General features: G+C 41.2%; 1 protein-coding gene across 10 annotated transcripts in view; it reads right to left on the reverse strand.

The window, feature by feature from the left end:
- Window positions 1-886: 886 nt before the first annotated feature.
- The window catches only part of trip12 (thyroid hormone receptor interactor 12), a 40,191-nt gene continuing 19,846 nt past the window's right edge, over window positions 887-21,231 (reverse strand). For 9 of the 10 annotated variants that reach the window (XM_028961689.1, XM_028961688.1, XM_028961685.1 and 6 more), the window contains 36 exons: window positions 20,872-20,955; window positions 19,116-19,211; window positions 18,522-18,673; window positions 17,413-17,448; window positions 17,099-17,194; window positions 13,951-14,043; window positions 13,635-13,796; window positions 13,459-13,527; window positions 13,188-13,353; window positions 12,827-12,944; window positions 12,447-12,603; window positions 12,188-12,341; window positions 10,709-10,937; window positions 10,385-10,503; window positions 9,420-9,630; window positions 8,531-8,631; window positions 8,051-8,225; window positions 7,804-7,945; window positions 7,532-7,723; window positions 7,264-7,415; window positions 6,930-7,087; window positions 6,784-6,857; window positions 6,478-6,677; window positions 6,214-6,341; window positions 5,987-6,138; window positions 5,101-5,243; window positions 4,852-5,008; window positions 4,679-4,777; window positions 4,422-4,536; window positions 4,027-4,181; window positions 3,711-3,875; window positions 3,328-3,492; window positions 3,122-3,235; window positions 2,877-2,971; window positions 2,607-2,710; window positions 2,288-2,484 (listed from right to left, as the gene is read on the reverse strand). In XM_028961689.1, coding sequence (XP_028817522.1) covers window positions 2,288-2,484; window positions 2,607-2,710; window positions 2,877-2,971; window positions 3,122-3,235; window positions 3,328-3,492; window positions 3,711-3,875; window positions 4,027-4,181; window positions 4,422-4,536; window positions 4,679-4,777; window positions 4,852-5,008; window positions 5,101-5,243; window positions 5,987-6,138; window positions 6,214-6,341; window positions 6,478-6,677; window positions 6,784-6,857; window positions 6,930-7,087; window positions 7,264-7,415; window positions 7,532-7,723; window positions 7,804-7,945; window positions 8,051-8,225; window positions 8,531-8,631; window positions 9,420-9,630; window positions 10,385-10,503; window positions 10,709-10,937; window positions 12,188-12,341; window positions 12,447-12,603; window positions 12,827-12,944; window positions 13,188-13,353; window positions 13,459-13,527; window positions 13,635-13,796; window positions 13,951-14,043; window positions 17,099-17,194; window positions 17,413-17,448; window positions 18,522-18,673; window positions 19,116-19,211; window positions 20,872-20,955 — 4,925 coding nt within the window. Of the gene's footprint in view, window positions 2,485-2,606; window positions 2,711-2,876; window positions 2,972-3,121; window positions 3,236-3,327; window positions 3,493-3,710; window positions 3,876-4,026; window positions 4,182-4,421; window positions 4,537-4,678; window positions 4,778-4,851; window positions 5,009-5,100; window positions 5,244-5,986; window positions 6,139-6,213; window positions 6,342-6,477; window positions 6,678-6,783; window positions 6,858-6,929; window positions 7,088-7,263; window positions 7,416-7,531; window positions 7,724-7,803; window positions 7,946-8,050; window positions 8,226-8,530; window positions 8,632-9,419; window positions 9,631-10,384; window positions 10,504-10,708; window positions 10,938-12,187; window positions 12,342-12,446; window positions 12,604-12,826; window positions 12,945-13,187; window positions 13,354-13,458; window positions 13,528-13,634; window positions 13,797-13,950; window positions 14,044-17,098; window positions 17,195-17,412; window positions 17,449-18,521; window positions 18,674-19,115; window positions 19,212-20,871; window positions 20,956-21,231 lie in introns of all 10 variants that reach the window. The other variant, XM_028961692.1, reaches the window with a different exon arrangement.

Below are 21,231 nucleotides of genomic sequence, written 5' to 3' on the forward strand. Positions count from 1 at the left end.
GTTCACTGTCATTTCTGCTATGTTACTGTTACACTGGTTCACTGTCATTACTGCTATCTGTCACTGTTACACTGGTTTGCTGTCATTTCTGCTATCTGTCACTGTTACACTGGTTCACTGTCATTTCTCATATCTGTCACTGTTACACTGGTTCACTGTCATTACTGCTATCTGTTACTGTTACTCAGCAAAATATGGCAATCTGACCTCTGGACCTCACTGTGGATGTTGCATGGTGCATCAGATTTGAAATAAAGGGTTAGGTCCTTTACTTCATCAGTCTAGTCAGTGGTCCAGTCCAAGTTACCAGAGACTCCCAAGAACTTTTTAAGAGCACTGTGCTATGGTGTTCTCCTCATCTCCCACTGGATCCTCCAAAGCCAAGTGAGATATCTTCATATGCAGGTATGGATCTTCTTCACACTTTTTGCTGAGGACACACTGTAACTTTCCTTGGTCAAAAACCTGAACCAGCCCTCCGCGTTCACAAAACCACTAGGACCAGATAAGTATATGAGAGGAAGAGTCTAATTTATAATAATTGGGGTGGAAGTAGCCTAGTGGGCAACACACTCGCCTATGAACCAGAAGACCCAGGTTCAAATTCCGCTTACTACCATTGTGTCCCTGAGCAAGACACTTAACCCCAAGTTGCTCCAGGGGGACTGTCACTGTAACTACTGATTGTAAGTCGCTCTGGATAAGGGCGTCTGATAAATGCCGTAATTGTAAATGTCATTTGAGATCATTGAATGACCACAAATTGTGTAAAGCAAAGAAAAATAGAATAAGGCATCCAAGAAACAACATGACCGCCAACCTGGAGCTTTGAACCTCTTTTTAAAAAAAAAAAAAAAAAAAAAAAAAAAAAAGAGAAAGCCACAGCTGAGTCAAACAGTTTATTTAAGTTCAGGTAAAAACACGAACCTGATGCAGTAAATTATTGCAGATCTTAGAAACCAGCACATTAACAATGGGACCAGGAGAGTAAACACTGCTGCCCTCTCCTGGCCACAGACTGCAGTGCAAAAAATTAACTACAGCAAGAAGGAAAAAATGGAACTAGAAAGTAAAAAATAATAATAATAAAGCAGACGTCGCACCACAATCCGGGTGGGAGTACTGCATATAAACTTTAATGAAATGATACCTGGCCATTAAACAATAAAATGAGATTTTTTTTTTTTTTTTGTGTGTGTGTGCATCTCTTCTTTTTTCTGAGTTGGTAGTAATCTGCTGTGCCGAACACATCCATCCCCACGCATCTACAGCCATGCTGGCGTGTCAAGTCCCCACAGTTAAGCAGACACATACTACTATAACAAAGTATGAGAAATAAATGTCTACATATATATATATATATATTTATATATTTAATTTTTTCCTGAAATCCAACTCACTGGGTAAAACTCCTCCTCAGAAGTGTGCAGACTCTTTAAATGTGGGCCAGAACGTCATTTCAACTTGGATAAAAAAAAAAAGAACCATAATAATAATAATAAATCAATCGTCGGTATAAGGATACTATGCTTTAAATCACTACCCGCATTCAACCAACTGCAACTCAAAAAAGGAGGGACCAAAAAAATAAAATAAAAAAGTAGAGTGGAGAAAAGAGGCAAACTGAAAAAAGCAACACACAACCCAGGGGAATTTAGCGAACGGAAAGCTGACAGACGATCTGAAGGGCAACAGGAACACACACGGCTATCCTATCAAATGTGTTGAATGAGCAAAATCTGCAAATCTGTCTGTACAAATGATCTTTGGAGCTATAGTGAACCTAGCCTGCTCAATGGGGTCCCCTTCCTGCCCTGCCCACCCCCATACACAGTGATGTCACCATGTCAGAGAAGGAAGATCCCTTTTTCTTTTATTTTTTTACTTTCAAAAATTCCCAACCTGCATTTTTTATATCATACAGCAAAGCATGATTAAAATGTCACCCAGGTATTCTTTAAATTTTTTTTTATAACATTATTAAACTACTGATTTCTTTCCATGTTTATTTTCATTCTAGGTGAGCCATGTAATGCCATGTACCTGGTCTGGTGGGAGGGCAGCAATTGTATTCCAAAGTCTCTGGGTTGGTTTGTTTTCAATAATTTCTGCAAGCTGTTTTTTTTCTAAATAGGATGGCAGTGCCCATGTGCCTTAAATGTAGTTAATTACAAAAGACAAAAAAATGAAAGAAAAAGGGGGAAAATGACAAACTCCTAGGCGGAAGTCAGGATTCCGTGAGCGGTGGCAGAAGGCATTCTGAACGGGACAGCGTTCCCAGATGAGATCAGGAGAGGTGGAAGGACTGCTGGCCTTCTCGGGCCGCCATCAACAGTTTCTCACGCATGATCTCAATGCTGGAGTAGTCAGGCAGCTTCAGGTAATTCACACACGTCATGACTGAGGGGAGGAAGTCGTCCGGGTTCTCTGTGGACTCAAAGGTTTTCCGTACTATGGTCAGAGGTGGGTTGAGGCTACGGAATCCTGAAAATCACAGCAAACAGAACATATGGCTCAATGAAAGCAAATGGGTGGAATGGAAGATAATCTAAAATCAGAAGAGAAGTGAATTGAGGGATCCAGAGGGTGTACGCAATAAGTCTCACCTCCAACAGGCAGTCTAGGACTCCCGGTCACAAACTGCAGGAAAAGCCTCTGCTGCTCTGCATCAAAGTTACTGAGGACCTCAAACAGGAACCGGACAGCACGACTGCATAAACACACATGCACACACACTTGTTTAAATGCTGATAAGTCCAATTAGTAAATTTGCTGGTTGCTTAGAATTGAATTATTTCACAAGGGAGGCGCTGATCCAATGTGTGTGGTACATATCAGTCAAATTATTGGATGGGGTACCGGTAGCTATGAAGTACCTGTCATGTGTGTATCCGTGGTCGGGCCGACAGCACTCCATCAGAGTTTTCACATCCCACGTCTCAGATTTGCTGCCACACAACAGCTGGTCCAGCTGCGGGAGTGAGTAAGAGAGAGAACGCGAAAGAGAGAGATAAAAGAAGAGAAGTTGTTAAGGGGGGGGGGTATGAGAAGAAATATACTGCAGGGGGGCGGGGGGGTGGGGGGTATGAGAAGAAGAAAAAAAAAAAAAAAAAAGACCAACCTCCTCTGGGTAGAAATACTGCAAGTGGTGCAGAGGGAAAACAGACTCGAAGCCTTCCCTAAACGACTCGAACTGTCGTGACACTCCCTCATTCAGCGTCCAAAACACCACCAACTACAGAATCCAGGAAAAAACAGACATTTCAGTGATGGTTCAGGGACAAAAAACAAACCGCAAAAATGGACATGGATGCACAGGCCGCTCACCCTGAGGTACTCCTCCAGGTTGTGGATGGTAACAGGCACATCCTTACCCCCCTTCTTCAGCTCAATGTTTGGGAAGCCAGGCAGAGTGAAGTCTAGACCCAGATCCTCCACTAAGCAGCCATTCATATTCAGGCTCTCAACTGCCTGCTGAAGACTCTCCATTGTCTGATGGAGGCAAAAAAACTTTTTTTCTCCCCTATCCAAAACAGTAGTTTGAATGTAAAATACAACCCTCAGCAAAAGTCAGTGTTCCACTTTTGGAATCATTGGCATCTCGTGTACAAAATGAGCAAAGTCAGATCTATCAAATCCTTTATTGCTGAGGTCGACTTGCTGTATGACTACTAGTGAAAGGATGTTGATGTGTGGGCAGCTCAACTCACATGTGTGCGGTCCTGTTCCAGTCTCTTCTTCTGCCGAATAATGTCCTCCAGGTGCTGGATTGACTTGGACACGCCAGGGTCTATGTTCACCAGATCGTGGGAGCTGACGGACATCTCGTGCCTCAGCATCCACTTGTAGAATGGCAGGCCCAGGGGCAGGTCCAGCTGAGGCACAATTGTTTCAAATATTTCAGAGAAAAAAATAAAAAAAATCAACGCTCTGTCCTGGACAAAATCACAGCATTTCTGCAGCTGTCTGAAAAGGTATGTGGCATTTACATATGAATGAAACATAAAACGATCATGGTGTGTGTACCAGTCTGAAGTCCATGATTGCTTTGGCCATCAATTTGCCCAGGAAGCGGAACTTCATTTTGATCTTGGCGATGTGTGCTGGTTTGGTAGTCCTACCGAATGGTACAGCAAACAGACCTCTGGAACTGAACATGTACTTGGTTCCCTCCTGACTCCCTGCAGACACCACACGAGAAAGGGAAATTAGTGGATAGCTGTATGGCTGTAGAGAGGCTGGTAAGACATAATAACAGCCATGCATGTCAGTGTACTTTTGCCTTATGTAACCTCAGTTCTGTTTTTCTATTGACGCCACACTGTGGTGTTGTCTTCGTGGAAATATTGTGCAAGTAGTCTTCTACAATAGCAATTGAATAAGGCTTTTTATTACATTTCGCCAGTTAAAATATGTTGTACCTTTAGAGTTTGCCAGTGTGACCTCTTCGCCTCTCCAAAGGCCCAGGTCAGCTCTCTGCAGCTCCTGAGACACCAGAGCATAGAACTCCTGTGTGGGACCCAGCCCGGTGCCAACCTTTATAGCACACAAAGAGAGTTTTAAAGATCAGCCCAGCAACCACTGCATGGTCAGTGCAGTATTAGGACGAGCCCACACTGTGGAGAGTTGTGGGTTTGTAGAAAGCAGTGAGAAAGCCAGAAGGAGGTTCAACTCTTACTTCATTTTCATACTGAATCTCCAACATGGCTCTAGAGCTGCCCAGGTCCTGCATCACTGACTCGGCCTGCTTCAACAACTCGTTGCGGTTTATCGTTCGCTGACGGAATGAGAGTAAATAAGTGGAAAGCTCAGAATTTGTCATAGAAAAAAAATAAAAAGGCCACCTAATACCTTTTTTCTGTCCAGACGGGGTGCTACACGACTGTCCTGTGAGTCTGACTGGTTGATCTCTGGGTTTGTGTCAAGCAGGCGCTGCATGGCACGGTCCCGGTCAAACGCAGTAACGTAAAACAGCATTTGCCGTGTATCAAAGGGGAAAAAGAATGGACTAAACAAGAAAAAGAGAAAGTTAAAAAAGTTAGGAAGAGGACAAGGGGGAAAAAAAAAAGGATGCACGTGGAAACAAATACTAACACATACCAGGTCTTGCCAAGCTCAGTGAGCCACGTGGGGATGTTTCCGGTCATGATGACCAAAGGATCCTGCAGCTGCCGATTGGCCTTAGCAGTTAGTTTACTGTTGATAAACTCACTCGTGGGGATGACCTCTTTACACAAGGCATTCTGCAGAAAGCATAAAGAAGGCAAGACAGAAATCGTAAATTGCAATGACAAAAGAAAAAGTCTTCAATGGTGTTAACAGTAGGGCTGCACGATTTGGGGAAAAAGACATATTGCAATTATTGAGATCAATATTGCGATATGCGATTGCGATATGATGGACACTTGCTTGTATATCAATGAAAAGTCGCATACAAATTACTAATAGTGAAAGGGTTAATTTCAAAGTGAAACATTCAAACTACTTATAACAACTTGAAATGCCCAGTGCTTTCAAATTACAATATTCTACAAAATTAAATAAATCACAAAAAACTATTTACATTACTGTCGAACGACAAACCCTGGTAAGGCTAAACAACTGTTTTGGTTATATTTGGCCATTATAAAATCCCGTATTATAGTTCTTACGTTTAACCAAAACGTTGTTTGGAGGCTGACTTGAACACAGGAATGCATAGCTTCGCTAGCTTAGCCTAGACTAATAAAACAGGATTTTATAATGGCCAAATATATTCAAAAAACAATTGTCCAGCCTTACCTATGAAATGTAATCCCCTGGGATCTGGTTTAGAGCGTGCAGCGGTTTGTACAGTGAATACTAAAGTGAATACTTTCGTCTTTCAAAAGTAAACTGTGTACAAGGTGGTGGGGCACAGAGAAAAATCAACAGAAGAGCTAATACTCTAGGTGATCAGTGTTGTCATAAGCCATTTGCATGCGTGATCGTGCACAAATACACTCACGTCGTACAAGTAGAACCAATATCGGCTAATGGCGTGTAGCACACGCAGCAGCAGGATGACCTCCAGAGATGGGTCATCAAATGTGATGCTCTGCGGAGGCTCTGATATGAGGTACGACTCGAGGGGGTTTGAAACGCTGGGGCACACTCCATCTGCAGAGACATGGTCAATGTTTTTATTGCAGTGACTGAATGGGCGAATGCTTGAAAGTGTGTATTTTTACTCACCGTGCCATAACTCATCCTGTTTCTTGGCATTGCGAGGAGATGTTTTGGTTGGAGCGGTCTGCGCTCTTCCTCTCTTTCCTCCTACTGCATCCTTGCCAACATCCTCATCCTCCCTCACTGGCTTATACCTACCCCACACAAACACACAGTGGAAGTTAAAATAAGGTTTGCCTTCCCTCATTGTGTTGAGCAGTTGCATGCTGCCCCGAGACTCTGACAGTGTGTGAAAATGGTTTAAATAAATGTGAGGCAGTATTTGGGTACCATATTGTGTGTGTTTTGGTCCAGATGCCAGCCCGACCAAGTGGGTTGGCCTCATCATCTGTGGACTCCCTCTCCTCTTCAGGCTGCAAGCTGAACTGCCGGACTGCCTGGTAAACGGTCATATTGTATGGCAACAAGTGTTCACCAATATAAAACTGTAACCGATGACGAACACTCCCTGAGTTCAGGAACTGAGCCGCCTGCAAAGGTCAAAGAGGGAAAAAAATGGACCAAAACACAATATTCTCAGAAATAAACTCAAATACTGTGATAAGGAAATGCACTTCAGAAGAAATTTTAAGATACCAAAGATTCATCGATTTCATCATCAGAACCATCATCATCGCTGTCTTCCTCCTCTTCTCTGATTCTCCCATAGCCTGAATACACAAATGGATATGTAATAACCACAACATACAACAGGATGTGATCACCAGAGGACTCCTGCTTACCTCTCACAACAAGGTATCTCTCAATGGCCTGCACCAATGCAAGGGGGTCTATTTTCACTGGGCCACCCTTCCACTGTTTGACATTGGCGCAGTCTGGATGTCTCTGCAATTGGCACTTGAGTTGATGTGTGTTAAAAAACTTCAGCGCCTGTGAACCTCTGCAGACACAAAGATCAAAATGTTGACACAAAGCACCAGATGGTACTGGCAGGCAAAAAAAAAAGTATGTTAACTACAGGCATCCATGCGTAAAAAAAACATTCTTCAGAAAAAAATTAAGAAAAGGGTGAAACATATTCAAAGATATGTAAAACCACTGAAGAGAGACACAGACCTGCTCCCGTTTCCGTTGCCACTTGGAAAGTCATGCACCTTGACAGGAAACTGCTCCATTTGGCTCAGGCAATTATTCATCTTGTGCACCAGAGCCAGCAGAGGACCATTTTCTGTTGGATCCAAACGGCCAAGAGGTTCATGACCCGGTACCTGCAAAAACAATAAAAATAAATAAATAAATAAATAAAGACCCAGAGTCTAAGTAATTAGAGCTATAGAACATTTTCTTTTAACCGTACAAAAACACCCTGAGAAGCACTCCTTACTGGACAGCCAAAAAAGACGTGGAGGAACCTCTTGAGCCGGACATCCCTGCTGACAGCATCATGCTCACTATTAGACGTTAAATAAAGCAGGAGCTGCTTGACCAATCCGCTATGCTGGATCTCAAATGACGACACGTCCGACTCTGACACTATACTGCAGATCTCTACAAGGCACTCTACTCCTCCATCCACCTAAGACAGAAGACACGAAGACATTAGTATCTAGTATGTGCTAGACTGCAGGACTTGAGAGAGAATGTGTGTTTGTGTACCTCCAGACTAAGCTGTTCGGTGGCAGTGCACAATCTCTGTAGTACATTCAGAGCAGGATTACTGCTGTCCACACTCTCAGAGTTGAAGTAACGCTCCACAAACTTGCTGGCCTGCTCCTTTATCCATGCCTTAATTTTATCCCTGCCAATGTGGAAAAAAAAAAAAAACATGTATTTTCATTTGCATGGCGGTTCTGGAATTTACTGCCCACTTGATGTCACAGGTAAGATCTGTTCAATCACCCACCTGTTGTTGGACACCGAGTCCTTTGGTGGCACGCGTGCCAGTCCACTGACCCCGGCAGTCCGTGACTGCTCTGAATTGGCGCTGTTGGTCTGTGTGCCCAGTTTACCCCATGTTTTAGGATTCAGGCTGGCCAAGAACGAAGACTTGGGGGACTGGGTGGTTGTAGGACTTTTAGCTGAAAGAGAGAGGTGGATAGTTCACTAAAAGCAGGGAAGAAAAAAAAAGAAAAAAAAAAAAGAACTGGAAGATGATCCTTATGAACGTCCAAAATTCAGAGGAAGGCAAAAAGGAACACAGTTAATTTTCTTAGACTTATCCAGCATACCTCCCTGAATTCATTTAACTGTGCTGCTCACTAAATTCAGTAATGAGTTGTTTGAAAAGTGTAGTTTGAAGCATCTGTTGATGACTAATGTTGATCAAGCATGCTTGTAAGGGAAAATTCTAGCTGAATCTGTTATGTGAGTGAGAGGTACCTACCCTGATTGTCAACTTTGTCATCATCTCTGGGAGGGGAATATTTGGGTCTACGAGGACCTCTCTTAGGCAGACGCTTCCTCTTCAACACATCACTCAACCGCCTGTTGTGATAAAAAAAAAATAATAAGATTAAAGTCTACAGGAATATTCATAGCATTATGAGAATAAAGTCATAGCATCTGACGGTACATCAGCATCATGTCATCATTAGTCTGATGTCCCTGAAGAGAGTGTGTAAGAAACTATACTCATAAAGAAAAAAAAAAAAAAACACAGATTTGGGAGAAATTGTCGGTTTGATTGAAAATGCACTTGCAGGCAGTGGTTGTTTAAAAGTACAAATCGAGGGTCATGAACGCCGCCTATACTGCATGCTTGACTGACTGAAATAAAATGACTCGAAGCAGTCAGAAATGAGGCGGCTGGAGCCACAAACCACAATAAACTAGTTTAGACAAAGATACTGCTGGTAACATCTATGTGCCATTCAAAGGATTTATATGTCATCTCTTGAGAGACAATCAGAATAATACTAAAAGTTATTGATCAAAAAGTATATCTCTGGTGTGCACTTTGTCGTTCTTGGCATGTCAGGGAAATTCTGATATTCCTGGGCAGAAAGATGACTTTTCTTAATGCAATGACTTGCAATTCTACGTAATATTACAAATTAAATCTTGAATATATATATATATATTTTATCAGTGGCCCTAAAACACAGTAGTCAGATTAAAGAAGAGTTTTTGACAAAATAAATAAATAAGTGTGTTAAAGAGTGTGGGTCTGGGACAGGACCTGAATGCACCTGAATGTCCCAGAAAGGAACATTCCACATGAATTAAACTATGTGTGTGCAAATGCTTGAATCAGTGTTTGTGTCTATACTAACCCCTGTGGGCTGAGGTCAAGCGAGTCGTCCATGCTGTGCTGGAAGCTCGGAGAACCCAGGTCAGGCATGGGCTGGGCATTAGTGCTGGATGTAGTGGTTGCTGTGGTGATGGTGGTGGTGCAGAGGCTGGGGGGTGTGCTGGAGAAGTCTTTGGGTGGGCTGGTAAGGAACGTCTCTGATTCAGCTAGAGTCTTCACTTGGTGCATCACACCTGGAGAAAAAAAAAAAAAAAAGAAAGAAAAAAAAGAAAGCCTTTAGTCTTTTACCTTTTTGCCTGGCAAGAACAGAACATGTGGTAGCAATAGTCCTGTCTTAGCTTGCAGTAAATATCTGTCTCAGGCCTCCGCATGGTACCACCGTTGTTACTGAAGAGATCACAACTGCCTCTACACACCGCTTTACTGTTTGAGGAAAAACTTCAAAGGAACGCACATGATTGAAGTGTAGTGTAGGCTGTAATTAAAAATTTCCCCTCGCCTCTCAAGAACAGGCAGCTGATACTCTGTGTCTGCTGCTGCTGCCTCTGGCCTCAGTGTTTAAAGAGAACACGAAAGATGAGAACCTGCTGTCCGCCTTGCAGTTCAATTATGGCCTGACGCTCACATCAAAACCAGAGGAGCAAGCGACAGCACTCAATCTAATTACCAAGTCATTGTAAGACTGACGTGTCAGAACCAATTTGGCAAGCTCTACATTCTAACAGATACCATTATACAGGCACGAGTGTGGATGAACTACAAATATTATTTTGCCAATACATTCTGGACTCAAAATTACCTGGTTTAATATCTTGACAGTGAAAGCTCAATGCAGAATTTCTAGACCATCTCTACATAAAACATGTATTTACAATTTTATCTTTTGCATGTGCATTAAATCAACTGCAGGTATTTTTTTAAATGCTGAAAATTTGCTACAGGTAAAGTGGATGAAAGGTGTAGCTTCAGTTGCACGGGAATCACTACCTTCTCTCCTGAAGTACACACTGAAGACATCTGGAAGCTTCTGCATAAGAATCTCTGCCATCTGCAGAGAACCCACTACAATCTTCAGGTCCTGACTCGAAAGCATGGAAGCAATGTGACTGCAAGAGAAACAGACAGGGCTCATCAAATACTCAAAATAGTATTATAATAAATAGTCTAATAAACAAGCAGCATAGTGAACAGGGAACCCTCCAACAGTAATGCATAAAACAGGCAGTCTGCGAAGGAAAACCTGGTGGGAAATCAAAAAGTGTTCCATGTGAGGTTCCACATGGTGCCAAATTTTGATCACAAAATGCTTACCTAGATACTGCATGGTTCCGCAGCACGTCCTTGAGCAGGTCTGCATCAGCGAAGTAGATGATGCGGAGGATAGCTCTAAGGCACTTGTGTCTGACAGCGGGGCCAGCTGAAGAGCTATACACCTCATAGAGAACCCCAAATAGAGTCTTAATGAAACACTTGGCCAGCTCTGGGTCTTCCTTCATCAACTGGGCACGGGCATCCTCCCTCCGTACCTCAAGATGTCCTCCTAAGAGAGGAAACAAAGTCAAGTATGAAGGAACATGAAAAAAAAAAAAAAAAAAAAAAAAAAAAAAATTTTATATATATATATATAATTTATTTATTTATTTATTTTTAATTTCCCCCCTCTGTTAGGACATTTTTGGACTTCTCAATTAGACAAAACTGCACAAAATTTCTGAAAAACGTTTAATGACGATGACCCTGAGCCAGTCCCGCCGGGGTCTATAGACCAGGTACATTTACATTACAGCATTTATCAGACGCCCTTATCCAGAGCGACTTACAATCAGTATTACAGGGACAGTCTCCCTGGAGCAACTTAGGGTTAAGTGTCTTGCTCAGGGACACAATGGTAGTAAGTGGGATTCGAACCCGGGTCTTCTGGTTCATAGGCGAGTGTGTTACCCACTAGGGTAGGCATAATCTTTCATATAATCTTTTTTCACATAATCTTTTTTTCCCAACAAAGTTGGCATTAGCTGAGATGCAGATAAGAGTGTGTTTTATTTTCTTTCCTGTGGTCCCATTCCACACCAACACAGATGCATCAGTATGCCCTTACAACCACCCTGAAAGTCCAGGGAATAATGGCCTGGCCGCAGCGGCTCCTGGAGGGACTGCTTAGCACTTTTGATTGCACAATAAATCAGGTGAAGGTGCTAATAGTTTCACTTACGGAAAGCTGCATTTTCTCTACACATGTAGAAAAGTTCATAGGGTGGGAGTAGCCTAGTGGGTAACACACTCACCTATGAACCAGAAGACCCAGGTTCAAATCCCACTTACTACCTAAGCTGCTCCAGAGGGGGGGACTGTCCCTGTAACTACTGATTGTAAGTCGCTCTGGATAAGGGTGTCTGATAAATGATGTAAATGTAATAGTGGCTATTATCAGGAAGAGGTACACGCAACAATATTTTACCCCTACTTGCTTGCAGAACACTTGGAAACTGTTGTGCATGATCTTTAACTGTCGCACATGTCTGCATGTTCAATAGCATGGAAGTAAAACTGATTACGTTTCACTGACGCAAAATGTAGGAAATGAAGAAATAATTCAAAATTGCAAAAAAATTATTTGCACTGATTTGCTGAATTTGCATTAATTGTCGCAACTAACATTCCTGGTGGGACTGCTTAGCCCACTTGATTGCAAAGGATGGCAAAATAAATCAGGTGAAGGTGGAAAAGTTTGAAAACACATTAGATCTCAACTGGACAAGTGCATATTAACAGCTAGTCTTCAGCCTATACCAGCATTGGAGTTGGCCAGTGGATTGGGTTTCCTCTGGATTCCGCGGGCAGTACCCGTGTCCTCGTTGATCTGCTGCATAGAGTTGAAGTCAATGGTGTAGACCCGTCCCAGTGTGGAGAGACTGATCTCGTCCTCACCATTCTGATGAGCCGTCTTAAAAGAAGAGAGATTATATATACACTAATAGGTTCAGACCAAACATACAAACCAGCCAGAAATGAGTTCCGGTATGAATCGGGGATGAACGTCACTGCATACCTCTATGATGCGACTGTCAATGCGGTTGTAAGGATGCCACAGTCCTCGGTCGTCCCTCCACTGCCAGATAGCCCCTTCTGTTGTCTGAGCACTGCCCTTCTTCAGCATGGCATCAACAGCAAAAATACCTTCTCTGGGCAGGCATGGCATCAGCTCACTGTGAACACAAAAAAAAAAGCAAAAGCTTTGAATTTACTGTTTCACTGACTTCAATGAACTGGAGAAAAAAAAAAAAAAAAAAAAAAAAAAAGTCCACCAACTCAATAAAATCTACAATATTTAGTATTTAGTACAGAAATATAATACCGCAGATTACCAAAGTAGAAAATAACAAATCTTGATCTAGGGATACATCCCTTTGATAGTAAACAATGACTTACCAGATGAGCGAGGTCAGTTCATACAGCTCCTGAGGGCTTCTGGGTACCAGGTCAATCTGCTCCTGACAGCTCCCATTAGATGCTCCACACAGCAGGAAGCGCAAGGTCTCCGCTATGTCTGCACACACAGTTGGAAACATTCTTTCAAACCGAACTGAATCTTAATAAAATAATTAGAGTGGCAGGAGTCTTCTGAGCCACACAATGAGATAGAGTCCCTTGTGTTGCACTGGGACTTCTAGGAATAAATTCATGTTAGCATGGCCAATGAGTATAGAGATGGGGCCCAATCAGTTTCAACATTGTATGCTAATTCTCCGAAGACAAGGATGTTGGAATCTTCTAGCTGGTTCAGACTTACTCTGCTTCATGAGCTGAACAGCCAGGCAGGGGCAGTTGGAACACATGAGGGAAAACATGCGAACCACCATTATGAACATTCCAGAACTGAGAACAGGTGGAGTCAGCACCAGCAGCTGTTGAACATTGGTCAGGAGGTCGCGAGATGCCACCTGTTGCAGGAGGTTCTGCATGGGGAACAAAGGGGTCACAAATACGTTTAGGCATAAGTTTTGTAACTGACTGTACATAAAAAAAAAAAAAACAACAATACGAAGATACTCTTCACTTACCTCCTCATGCTGAAAGTTATCCACCAGCCTTGCGAAGCAGAGACAAGTGCTTTCAACAGACTTTTTATCCTGTTAGTTGTTGTGAAGGAAGGTAGAGATAAAAATGTTTGCACAGAATAATCCAAACTAAATACATGGTGTTATATTCTTGATGCGTATTTCTGCACGCATGGTACCTGGTGTGTAAGTCTCTGTGTGAGCAGGGGCAGCGAGTCAGCAACAAAGTGGAACTCATCCGGAGTGATGCTCTGGCAGCAGTTAGCAGCAATGGCCAGAGCGTTCCTCTGAGCATTAATGCTGAAGAACTCAAGATACAGCAGACAATCAGCCAAACCACCCTAAACAGAGAGGGGCAGACACACCATGATGAATACCGTGTACATTTGGGGCAAAAAAAAAAAGATTCTACAAATATCCAGGGAAAATAAGGCACTGGGAACAGCACCTCATAAACTGATTTGCTTGATAGAAATCCAATAAGGAGAAACTCACAGCCTGCAGGATGGCTTTGCTGTGCCGCCGTGACAACATCTCCAAAGCAGTTAGGGCCTGCTCAGCTACGTCAATAAACTGGATCACCTGAAGCTACAAATAAAAGGAAAAATGTGTTAAGACAGGACAAAAAACTTGCAAAAATACAGACTAATATCGAACAAAATGTGCTGGCCACTACTTCATATTAATTGTTTGTGTGTGTGTGTGTGTCAGTGTGCGTGTGTGTGTGTGTGTGTGTGTGTCAGTGTGCGTGTAAAATTTAATCAGAAGACCCAGGTTCAAATCCCACTTAGTACCATTTTGTCCTTTAGACTGTCCCTGTAACTACTGATTGTAAGTCGCTCTGGATAAGGGTGTCTGGTAAATGCCGTAAATGTAAATCAGTTGTGTTCATTAAAGACTGCAGCATAAATACAGCAGGGCAAAAAGCCACCAATTGTGAGAGGTCTGTAATTTTAGGTACACAGTTTAAGGTGCACTGTGGTACAACTGTGAGGCAGAATGTTTAAAAAAAAAAAAAAAATCCAGGAAATCACAAAATTATTTGTATAAATGGTGCAGAAAATAAATATTTAGCACCTACATATAAGCAAGAATTCTGGCCCTCACAGACCCGTTACTTGTTAAGAAGCTCTTATATACCAATTCTAAAAAAATTGAGCAAATTTGGGAGGAAGAACTCTAATTAGATTTTTCATGAAACCACACATCAAAAGCAAACGGCAAGGAGTGGCGCAACACTGCTGGAGGCAATGTGGTCACATAGGTCCCAATCCTTCCCATATATTTTGGACATGTTAAAAAAAAAAATGCAATCATTTTAGGATGGAATACTCCAGACTCTTGAGGATGTGTTCTCTTTCAGGATTCCAAAGAATCCCAGGATTATACCTGGATCAATGTCTGAAGTTGAGAATTAATATATTTTATAAATAATGACACTTGCATATAAAAATGGAAGAGAGTTCTCTTTTTGACTCTCTCCTTTTTCTTTTTTTCCCCCCTAAGAAAAAGTGAAAATAAATAAGTTTTTTTTTTTTTTATATAAAAATATAAAATATATTTATTTTCACTTTTTCTTAGGGGGAAAATCTATCTATCTATATATATATATATATAATAAAAAAAAAAAATTTTTTAAAGGAGTGGCTGCATGAAATGCATAACAATATCAAACACAGAATCTGTACCCAGCGACAGCCTCAAAACATCACAGCATCACACATAAAATCTGCATGGAACAATGGGCCAAAATACTAGCTACAGTCTGTGCAAACGTGGTGAAGACCTACAGGAAACGTGACCTCTGTCATTGCCAACCAAGGTAACATTAAAAGTTGAAGTATTGAGGTGAAATTTTGCTATTGACCAAATACTTATTTATATGCATAATGGTGCAGAAAATAATTTTAAAACCATACAATGTGATTTGTGAACTTTTTTCCATGTTCAGGAGGTGAGCAGCAACACACTTTTAATACATAACTTTATGGCCCCAGAGTACAAATATAAAAACCGCCTGATATATATAATAACCCTAATCGTTACTGTCTATGAGGGGTCTATGTGTATGCTCCCCTCTAAGAATTATTTTTAAATAAGCACCTTAAATACTAAATTCTGGTGAATTTTGCACATTCAAACATGAGATTAACAAACCCAATATAAACCTATATTTTCAGTAGTATCTGAGTGCAGAGCACCAGAGCTCTTCAGACCTGTTCAGTAATCTGTACTTGCTTTTAACTAGGTCACTTTCCTGCCAATCTAGTGCTTGTACAGGATACTACAGCCATATCAAGAAAGATCTGTAAATGGCAAACACTATAGTTTATTCAAAACAATTAGCTATTAAATAAATGATAGACTGTAAATACAATACTCAAGTAGAATTGTATTTTTATTGATTTATTTTTTTAAATCACTTACTTTAGCTTGTCAGACGTTTTCACATAAGATGCTGTGCATAACAAGCTCACATGCTGCCTCGAGATGGACAGATGTGCAGGGTGGGTTTCAATTAACCACATGTTCATTCACTGAGCTAGAATATCTGCTGTAGCTGTTGCTCCTGGCAAATGTAAAGTAGAACTTTTGGCCTGACCCGGCCCAACAAGTACAGCTCTTAAAAGCCTGGCTTTCTTTGTGGACGCAAAGAGCGCTAGATTAAGAGGGAAATTAAATGGCAGAGTCTAGCATCGATTTCAACTCAGAATCCATTTTCGCATCACTCTTGCAATAATTAAAGAGACATCACCTTGCAACGATGGCAGAGATTTGCAAATCAAATTAACATTTCATTTGAAAACTAACGTCATAAAATTAAATTACAACATGCAAAACACCAAATCAAATTTACAAGCAGCAAATAAGACGGAAAGTATAGGTACTGTAGACAAGAGGTGTGAACCTTTACTGGTCTCACAATTCAATTATGATTATCAATGCTCGCGAACTGAACACAGACCGGTTTCTGCTAATTGGAGGAAATCTAAAGCCGCTTTCAGACCGTGCTGTGGGGCTCAGCGAAAAATGTATGTGTGTTTAGAAATTGTTGTATTTTAGATCTCTGGACACTCAGAGAAAGATCAGACTTTTCTTTATTCCCCTTGTGTGTGTGTGTGTTTTTCGAAGTGGCAGAAGGAACACTTTTGGTCGCGCGAAAATACATCAAGAACAAGTCCGCCGGGTGCCGCACCGCGCAGCATAAAATTCATACCTGGAGCAGCATGGGATCAGGAATTTTTGAAACAAGAATTTTTATATCGTGTCATTATGATGTAATCAATTATGTTCTGCACTGCATCGATGCAGAATAGTCCATGTCAGCTTTGCGATGCACAGATTATATGCTTAATTTCAACACCCCTACTATAGACTGGACGCTCGTGTTTGCCGACTGATCATTCACGGCGTGAGTTTAAGCAAAATCTAACCAGACTAAAATAAATGAAACTATGCCTGAACCTGACAAGATTTAACATGTTGCATTGCTCGGACTGCTGCTTTATAACTAAGGCTGTGCCTCTCCGATATACGTTCAGACCACTGGGAGAACCAGATTAATTTACAATGTTACAATGCTGCCTAGCATGTAATTTGATTTGTCCCAACATACTTCAAACAGGCCTTGTGGGGAGCATACCTTCTCAAGGAACACAGGGATTGCATCAACTACCACAGCAGAGGAGCGTGGCAGAGCCTCCATCATGTAGGTGAGAGCCCGGGAGGCGTGGTTCATCTGCAAGCACATAGCACTAATAAGGCGGGAGGGGCATTACAAAAACAGAGCATTCGCTCTTTCAAACACATATTCAGACGCTGAACAAGCCTAGTCCAAAAAAAAAAAAAAAAAAAAAAAGTATACAGTTGTATAATCTTCAGCCCTACAAGCACACACAGAAATCACTACACTGCATCATAACTTAATACAAGCACAGTAAAAAAAAAGGTACTTACAATATCAAAGTTATGCTCCATCTGTAACAACTGGATCTGATGGAGACAAAAGAAGCATTAACCAAGCTGAAGTGAATGCTGAGACCAATTCTGTCTGGTCTAATTTCAAGGCTACACTACACCTTACTGGTTACTAGGAAAGAACATGTTAATAAATGACCAGCACAAATTCTCACAGTATAGGTTCACAGAAACATGGTTAACTGTAGCAGGGTACAAGGCCTGTGCACTAAAAAGAAGAAATAGTACATGTAATTTTCCTCTCAATTGAGTCCATCCAATTTTTGGAAGAATTTGAGCCCTGTCACCCTTGGTGAGCAGTGGGGAGCCATGACAGGCGCACGGGGAGCAGTGCGTGGAGACGGTACTTTGCTCGGTGGCTTCCTTAACCGCTAGGCCCAGATCTTGGATCACAAGTGGAAGTGATAACTGAGCAAGGACCAGGAGGGTGGGTTCAGGGAGGAACTGAGGAATGCTATTCATGATAAGACTGCCTGCCTGCCAATTATTTTCTTCTCTCACTCATTTAGTGTCACATGAAGAACTTGGATGGGGTTTACCAAGTGAAGAACACTCATTTTGATTGCAAATAAATAAAAAGAAATCCTGGGGGGACTGTCTATTGATTTAAGAGTGACATAATAATAAATCAGCAATGAAAAGCTACAATCTTATTTGTAAATTTAAAAATATGTTTTCATCTGTATATTTCATTACATCACCTGAACAGTAGAGGCTGATTTACTATTTAATGTTAGAAAAGAAAAAGCTTACACAAGTGCCCACAAACAAAAACCAAACACACACACCTTGACTAATAATGTACTTTAACTATTTTTTGCATCAGGTGAATGCTACTACAGTTATGGGTAGAGCACACATGAAAAGATGGGACAAGTTAGAAAGAGTTTGTGTGGTAATTACTAATATTGAGTATTTAATACATAAAAGAAGCTAAAGAAAGAAATGTTGAGCCTTATCCCCTAGAGAGAAAGCCTAGATGTGTTTGACATTATCGCATTAGCCTGAATTTAGAGTGGATTGAAGCTGAAGGCCAACTGGGAGAAAAATGCATCCCCAGATATCTACTGGGACAAAGTGATGCATACCAGGGCAGGCACCACGGTTTTGACGGGGAAACCACCCAACGTCTCCTCATTGCCCATGACCAGCAGCTGGCACATCTCTATAGCAGCTTGAAGCTGCTGGGATTCATCGCCTGTGGCCTGAAGACCCTGTAGGAGCTGCTGTGCTTTAGAACCTGAAGACAGAAAATCCAGAAAAAGAGACATGGATGAGACCCAAAAGTATTCACATAGCTGTGAAAAAATTAAATAACCATTTATGATGTCCTTCATATCAGTGGCATTAATATAATCTGCACCATAAAACAAAGGAATAGTTCAGAAAATGTATGTATTCTGACAGACAATTTGATTCAGTAGGATAAAATTATTGCTAATATCCCCATAGCAGTGTGTAGTTATTCTTAATAATCTTAAGTATTTGCAGTATTGTCAGGAGATCAATAATTCATATTAATAATAATAATAATATTAATTATTATTATTAATACTAGTGAAAACTAGTTTAAAAAAAAACTATGCCTAATGACAGTCATAATAATGTTTCCAGAAGTATTCCAGAAATATTTTTGGAGGAGGCTCTCGTCCTCAAAGGTTTCACAAAATTCAAGCACTCACTGGCTCCACTGCCGATGGTCCTATGGAACAACTGGGACATGCGGGGCCCGAGGGGGCCAAACAGATGAGGGGGAAGACCACGAGCCTCCAAGAGTGCTGCAAGTAGCACCATGCACAACAATAAAAACATTGTAGAGGTTAAAAGCAAAACACTGGGATGTGATCATCTGCATCTTATCTGCTGCAAAGCACAACAATTGTCCAGTCCTCCTGTAACCGAGCTAGCGCCTGCAATCTGAACAGCTATATAAGGGATTTACTAAATGGTGTTTGGTCAGAGGGGGATTGGTAACTGTAAAATTAGTTATAAATTAATGTGAGTATGTATTGTAAATGTTTTTAAAGTGCATATTAGTTTTATGTGATGAGTGGGTTATTGATTATAATGAACTATTGGAAAGGTTTATGTAAAGATAATTGATTATTGTCTGTTCAGATTTCATTTGGTCCAGGATTATAACGTTTTTAGTCGGGATTGGCAAATGTGAGAGGTTGGACTTATTTATATATATTTAAACTATTTATTGAAGTTTTTTTAGTTGAAATATTATTTAACAAAACGTAGTCAGCCTCCAAATGGCATCCACCTCAGCACCCAGAGCACACAGTGAAATGTGCGCTCTGTTTTTTAACCATCCCCTGATGGAGCAGTAGGCAGCCATGAAAGTGTGACTGTTTCCTTACACGCTAGGCCAACCTCTGACCCTAGATCAGGTAAGAGGTTCAACATGAGTGGTGTCGGAAGAGGGAGATGCCTCTAAATAAGTTGACAGGACTGGTGCAAATCCTCAGCCATATGAAAGACACCTGTGCCGTGAAGACTGGACAGGTGAGACAGCGTGTGGAGCCTCATTGGAAGATTGAGATCTTTGGACAGACCAGCGAGAATGTGACTTATGGACATCCAAGTCGTGAGCTGACAGTGGCTGTGAATCTTTGGTTGGGAATAAAAGACTTCAACCTTTCACCGAGGAGGACTATTTTGGGGCATATTCAAGACGGCCCACTGGGTACTGCATGTCTCTGGACTCATCATTGTCTGTGGCAGTGTTTTGTCACAGTGGGCAACGAATGGACATTTATGGTGATTGTATGTGTTTTCTGAGTCGGTGGGTGTCATTGGTAGATAGGGAGGAAATACCCTGCTGGGGGGGGCACTCTATATATATGAATTATTTTAAAGTGCATATTAGTTTATTATGAGATGGCAATTCATTATAATGAACTGTTGAAAAGGTTTATGTTAAGGTAATTGATATTTGTCTGTTTTTAGTTGGGAGAAGAAAGTTGATTGTCGAATATGAGAGGTTGGAACTATGGTTTATTATTTATATATATTTAAAAACTGGATTTATTGAAGTTTTTGTTGAAACAAAAAATTGGCGAATGGAGGCAGACAAAAGTGTCATCTTCCCTGTCACAATAACCACTCAGCTGTTCCTTATTTTCAAGTAATTTGAAACTGTTAACCCTGATATTCTTTTATAGGCATAAACTATACTAATCACAAAACAAGGCAAAGAACATTCATTTGCTAACTATATGGATACAAAACTTATACTGCAAACATTGTATGGAAAACGCTATAATCATACTGCTATTTTTAAATGTTATTAAGTAAAATACATTTGTTAGGCCATTGACACAAGGTTACTGTAAAACAAGTCAAACATGGCCAGAAGAACATACTGGATTCAATATAGAAACAACCTGACATGTCATTCAGCTGGGAGTAACTGTGCCACCAAGAATTTACCTTGCAGCCTGCCCATTTCAGAGTCATCCGACTCACTCTCACCCGAGGTGGTCATAACTACTGCTCCAGCAACAGAACTTGAGGCTGGACAGGGCAAAAGAAACAGTTTGCAGCAACATGGTAAACATTTATTAAATGAAACACTGTAAGACTCACCTTGGTGCAATAAAAGCCCAGATCAACAACAAGTTATCAAGTTAAAATGAGGCCTGTTTGTTGGCAGTTTATGGAATCACGGAGGAATTTAGATTTAAGAGGGTCACCTACTTTCCAGCCCTTTCATTAGAAAGGGATGACTGGTTATCCCACAGGTCCCATCTCATTCTCACACACACACACACTTTTACAGTTGACTTACAT

Source organism: Denticeps clupeoides, chromosome 19, assembly GCF_900700375.1.
Source record: "Denticeps clupeoides chromosome 19, fDenClu1.1, whole genome shotgun sequence".
In the NCBI taxonomy this organism is placed as follows: domain Eukaryota; kingdom Metazoa; phylum Chordata; class Actinopteri; order Clupeiformes; family Denticipitidae; genus Denticeps; species Denticeps clupeoides.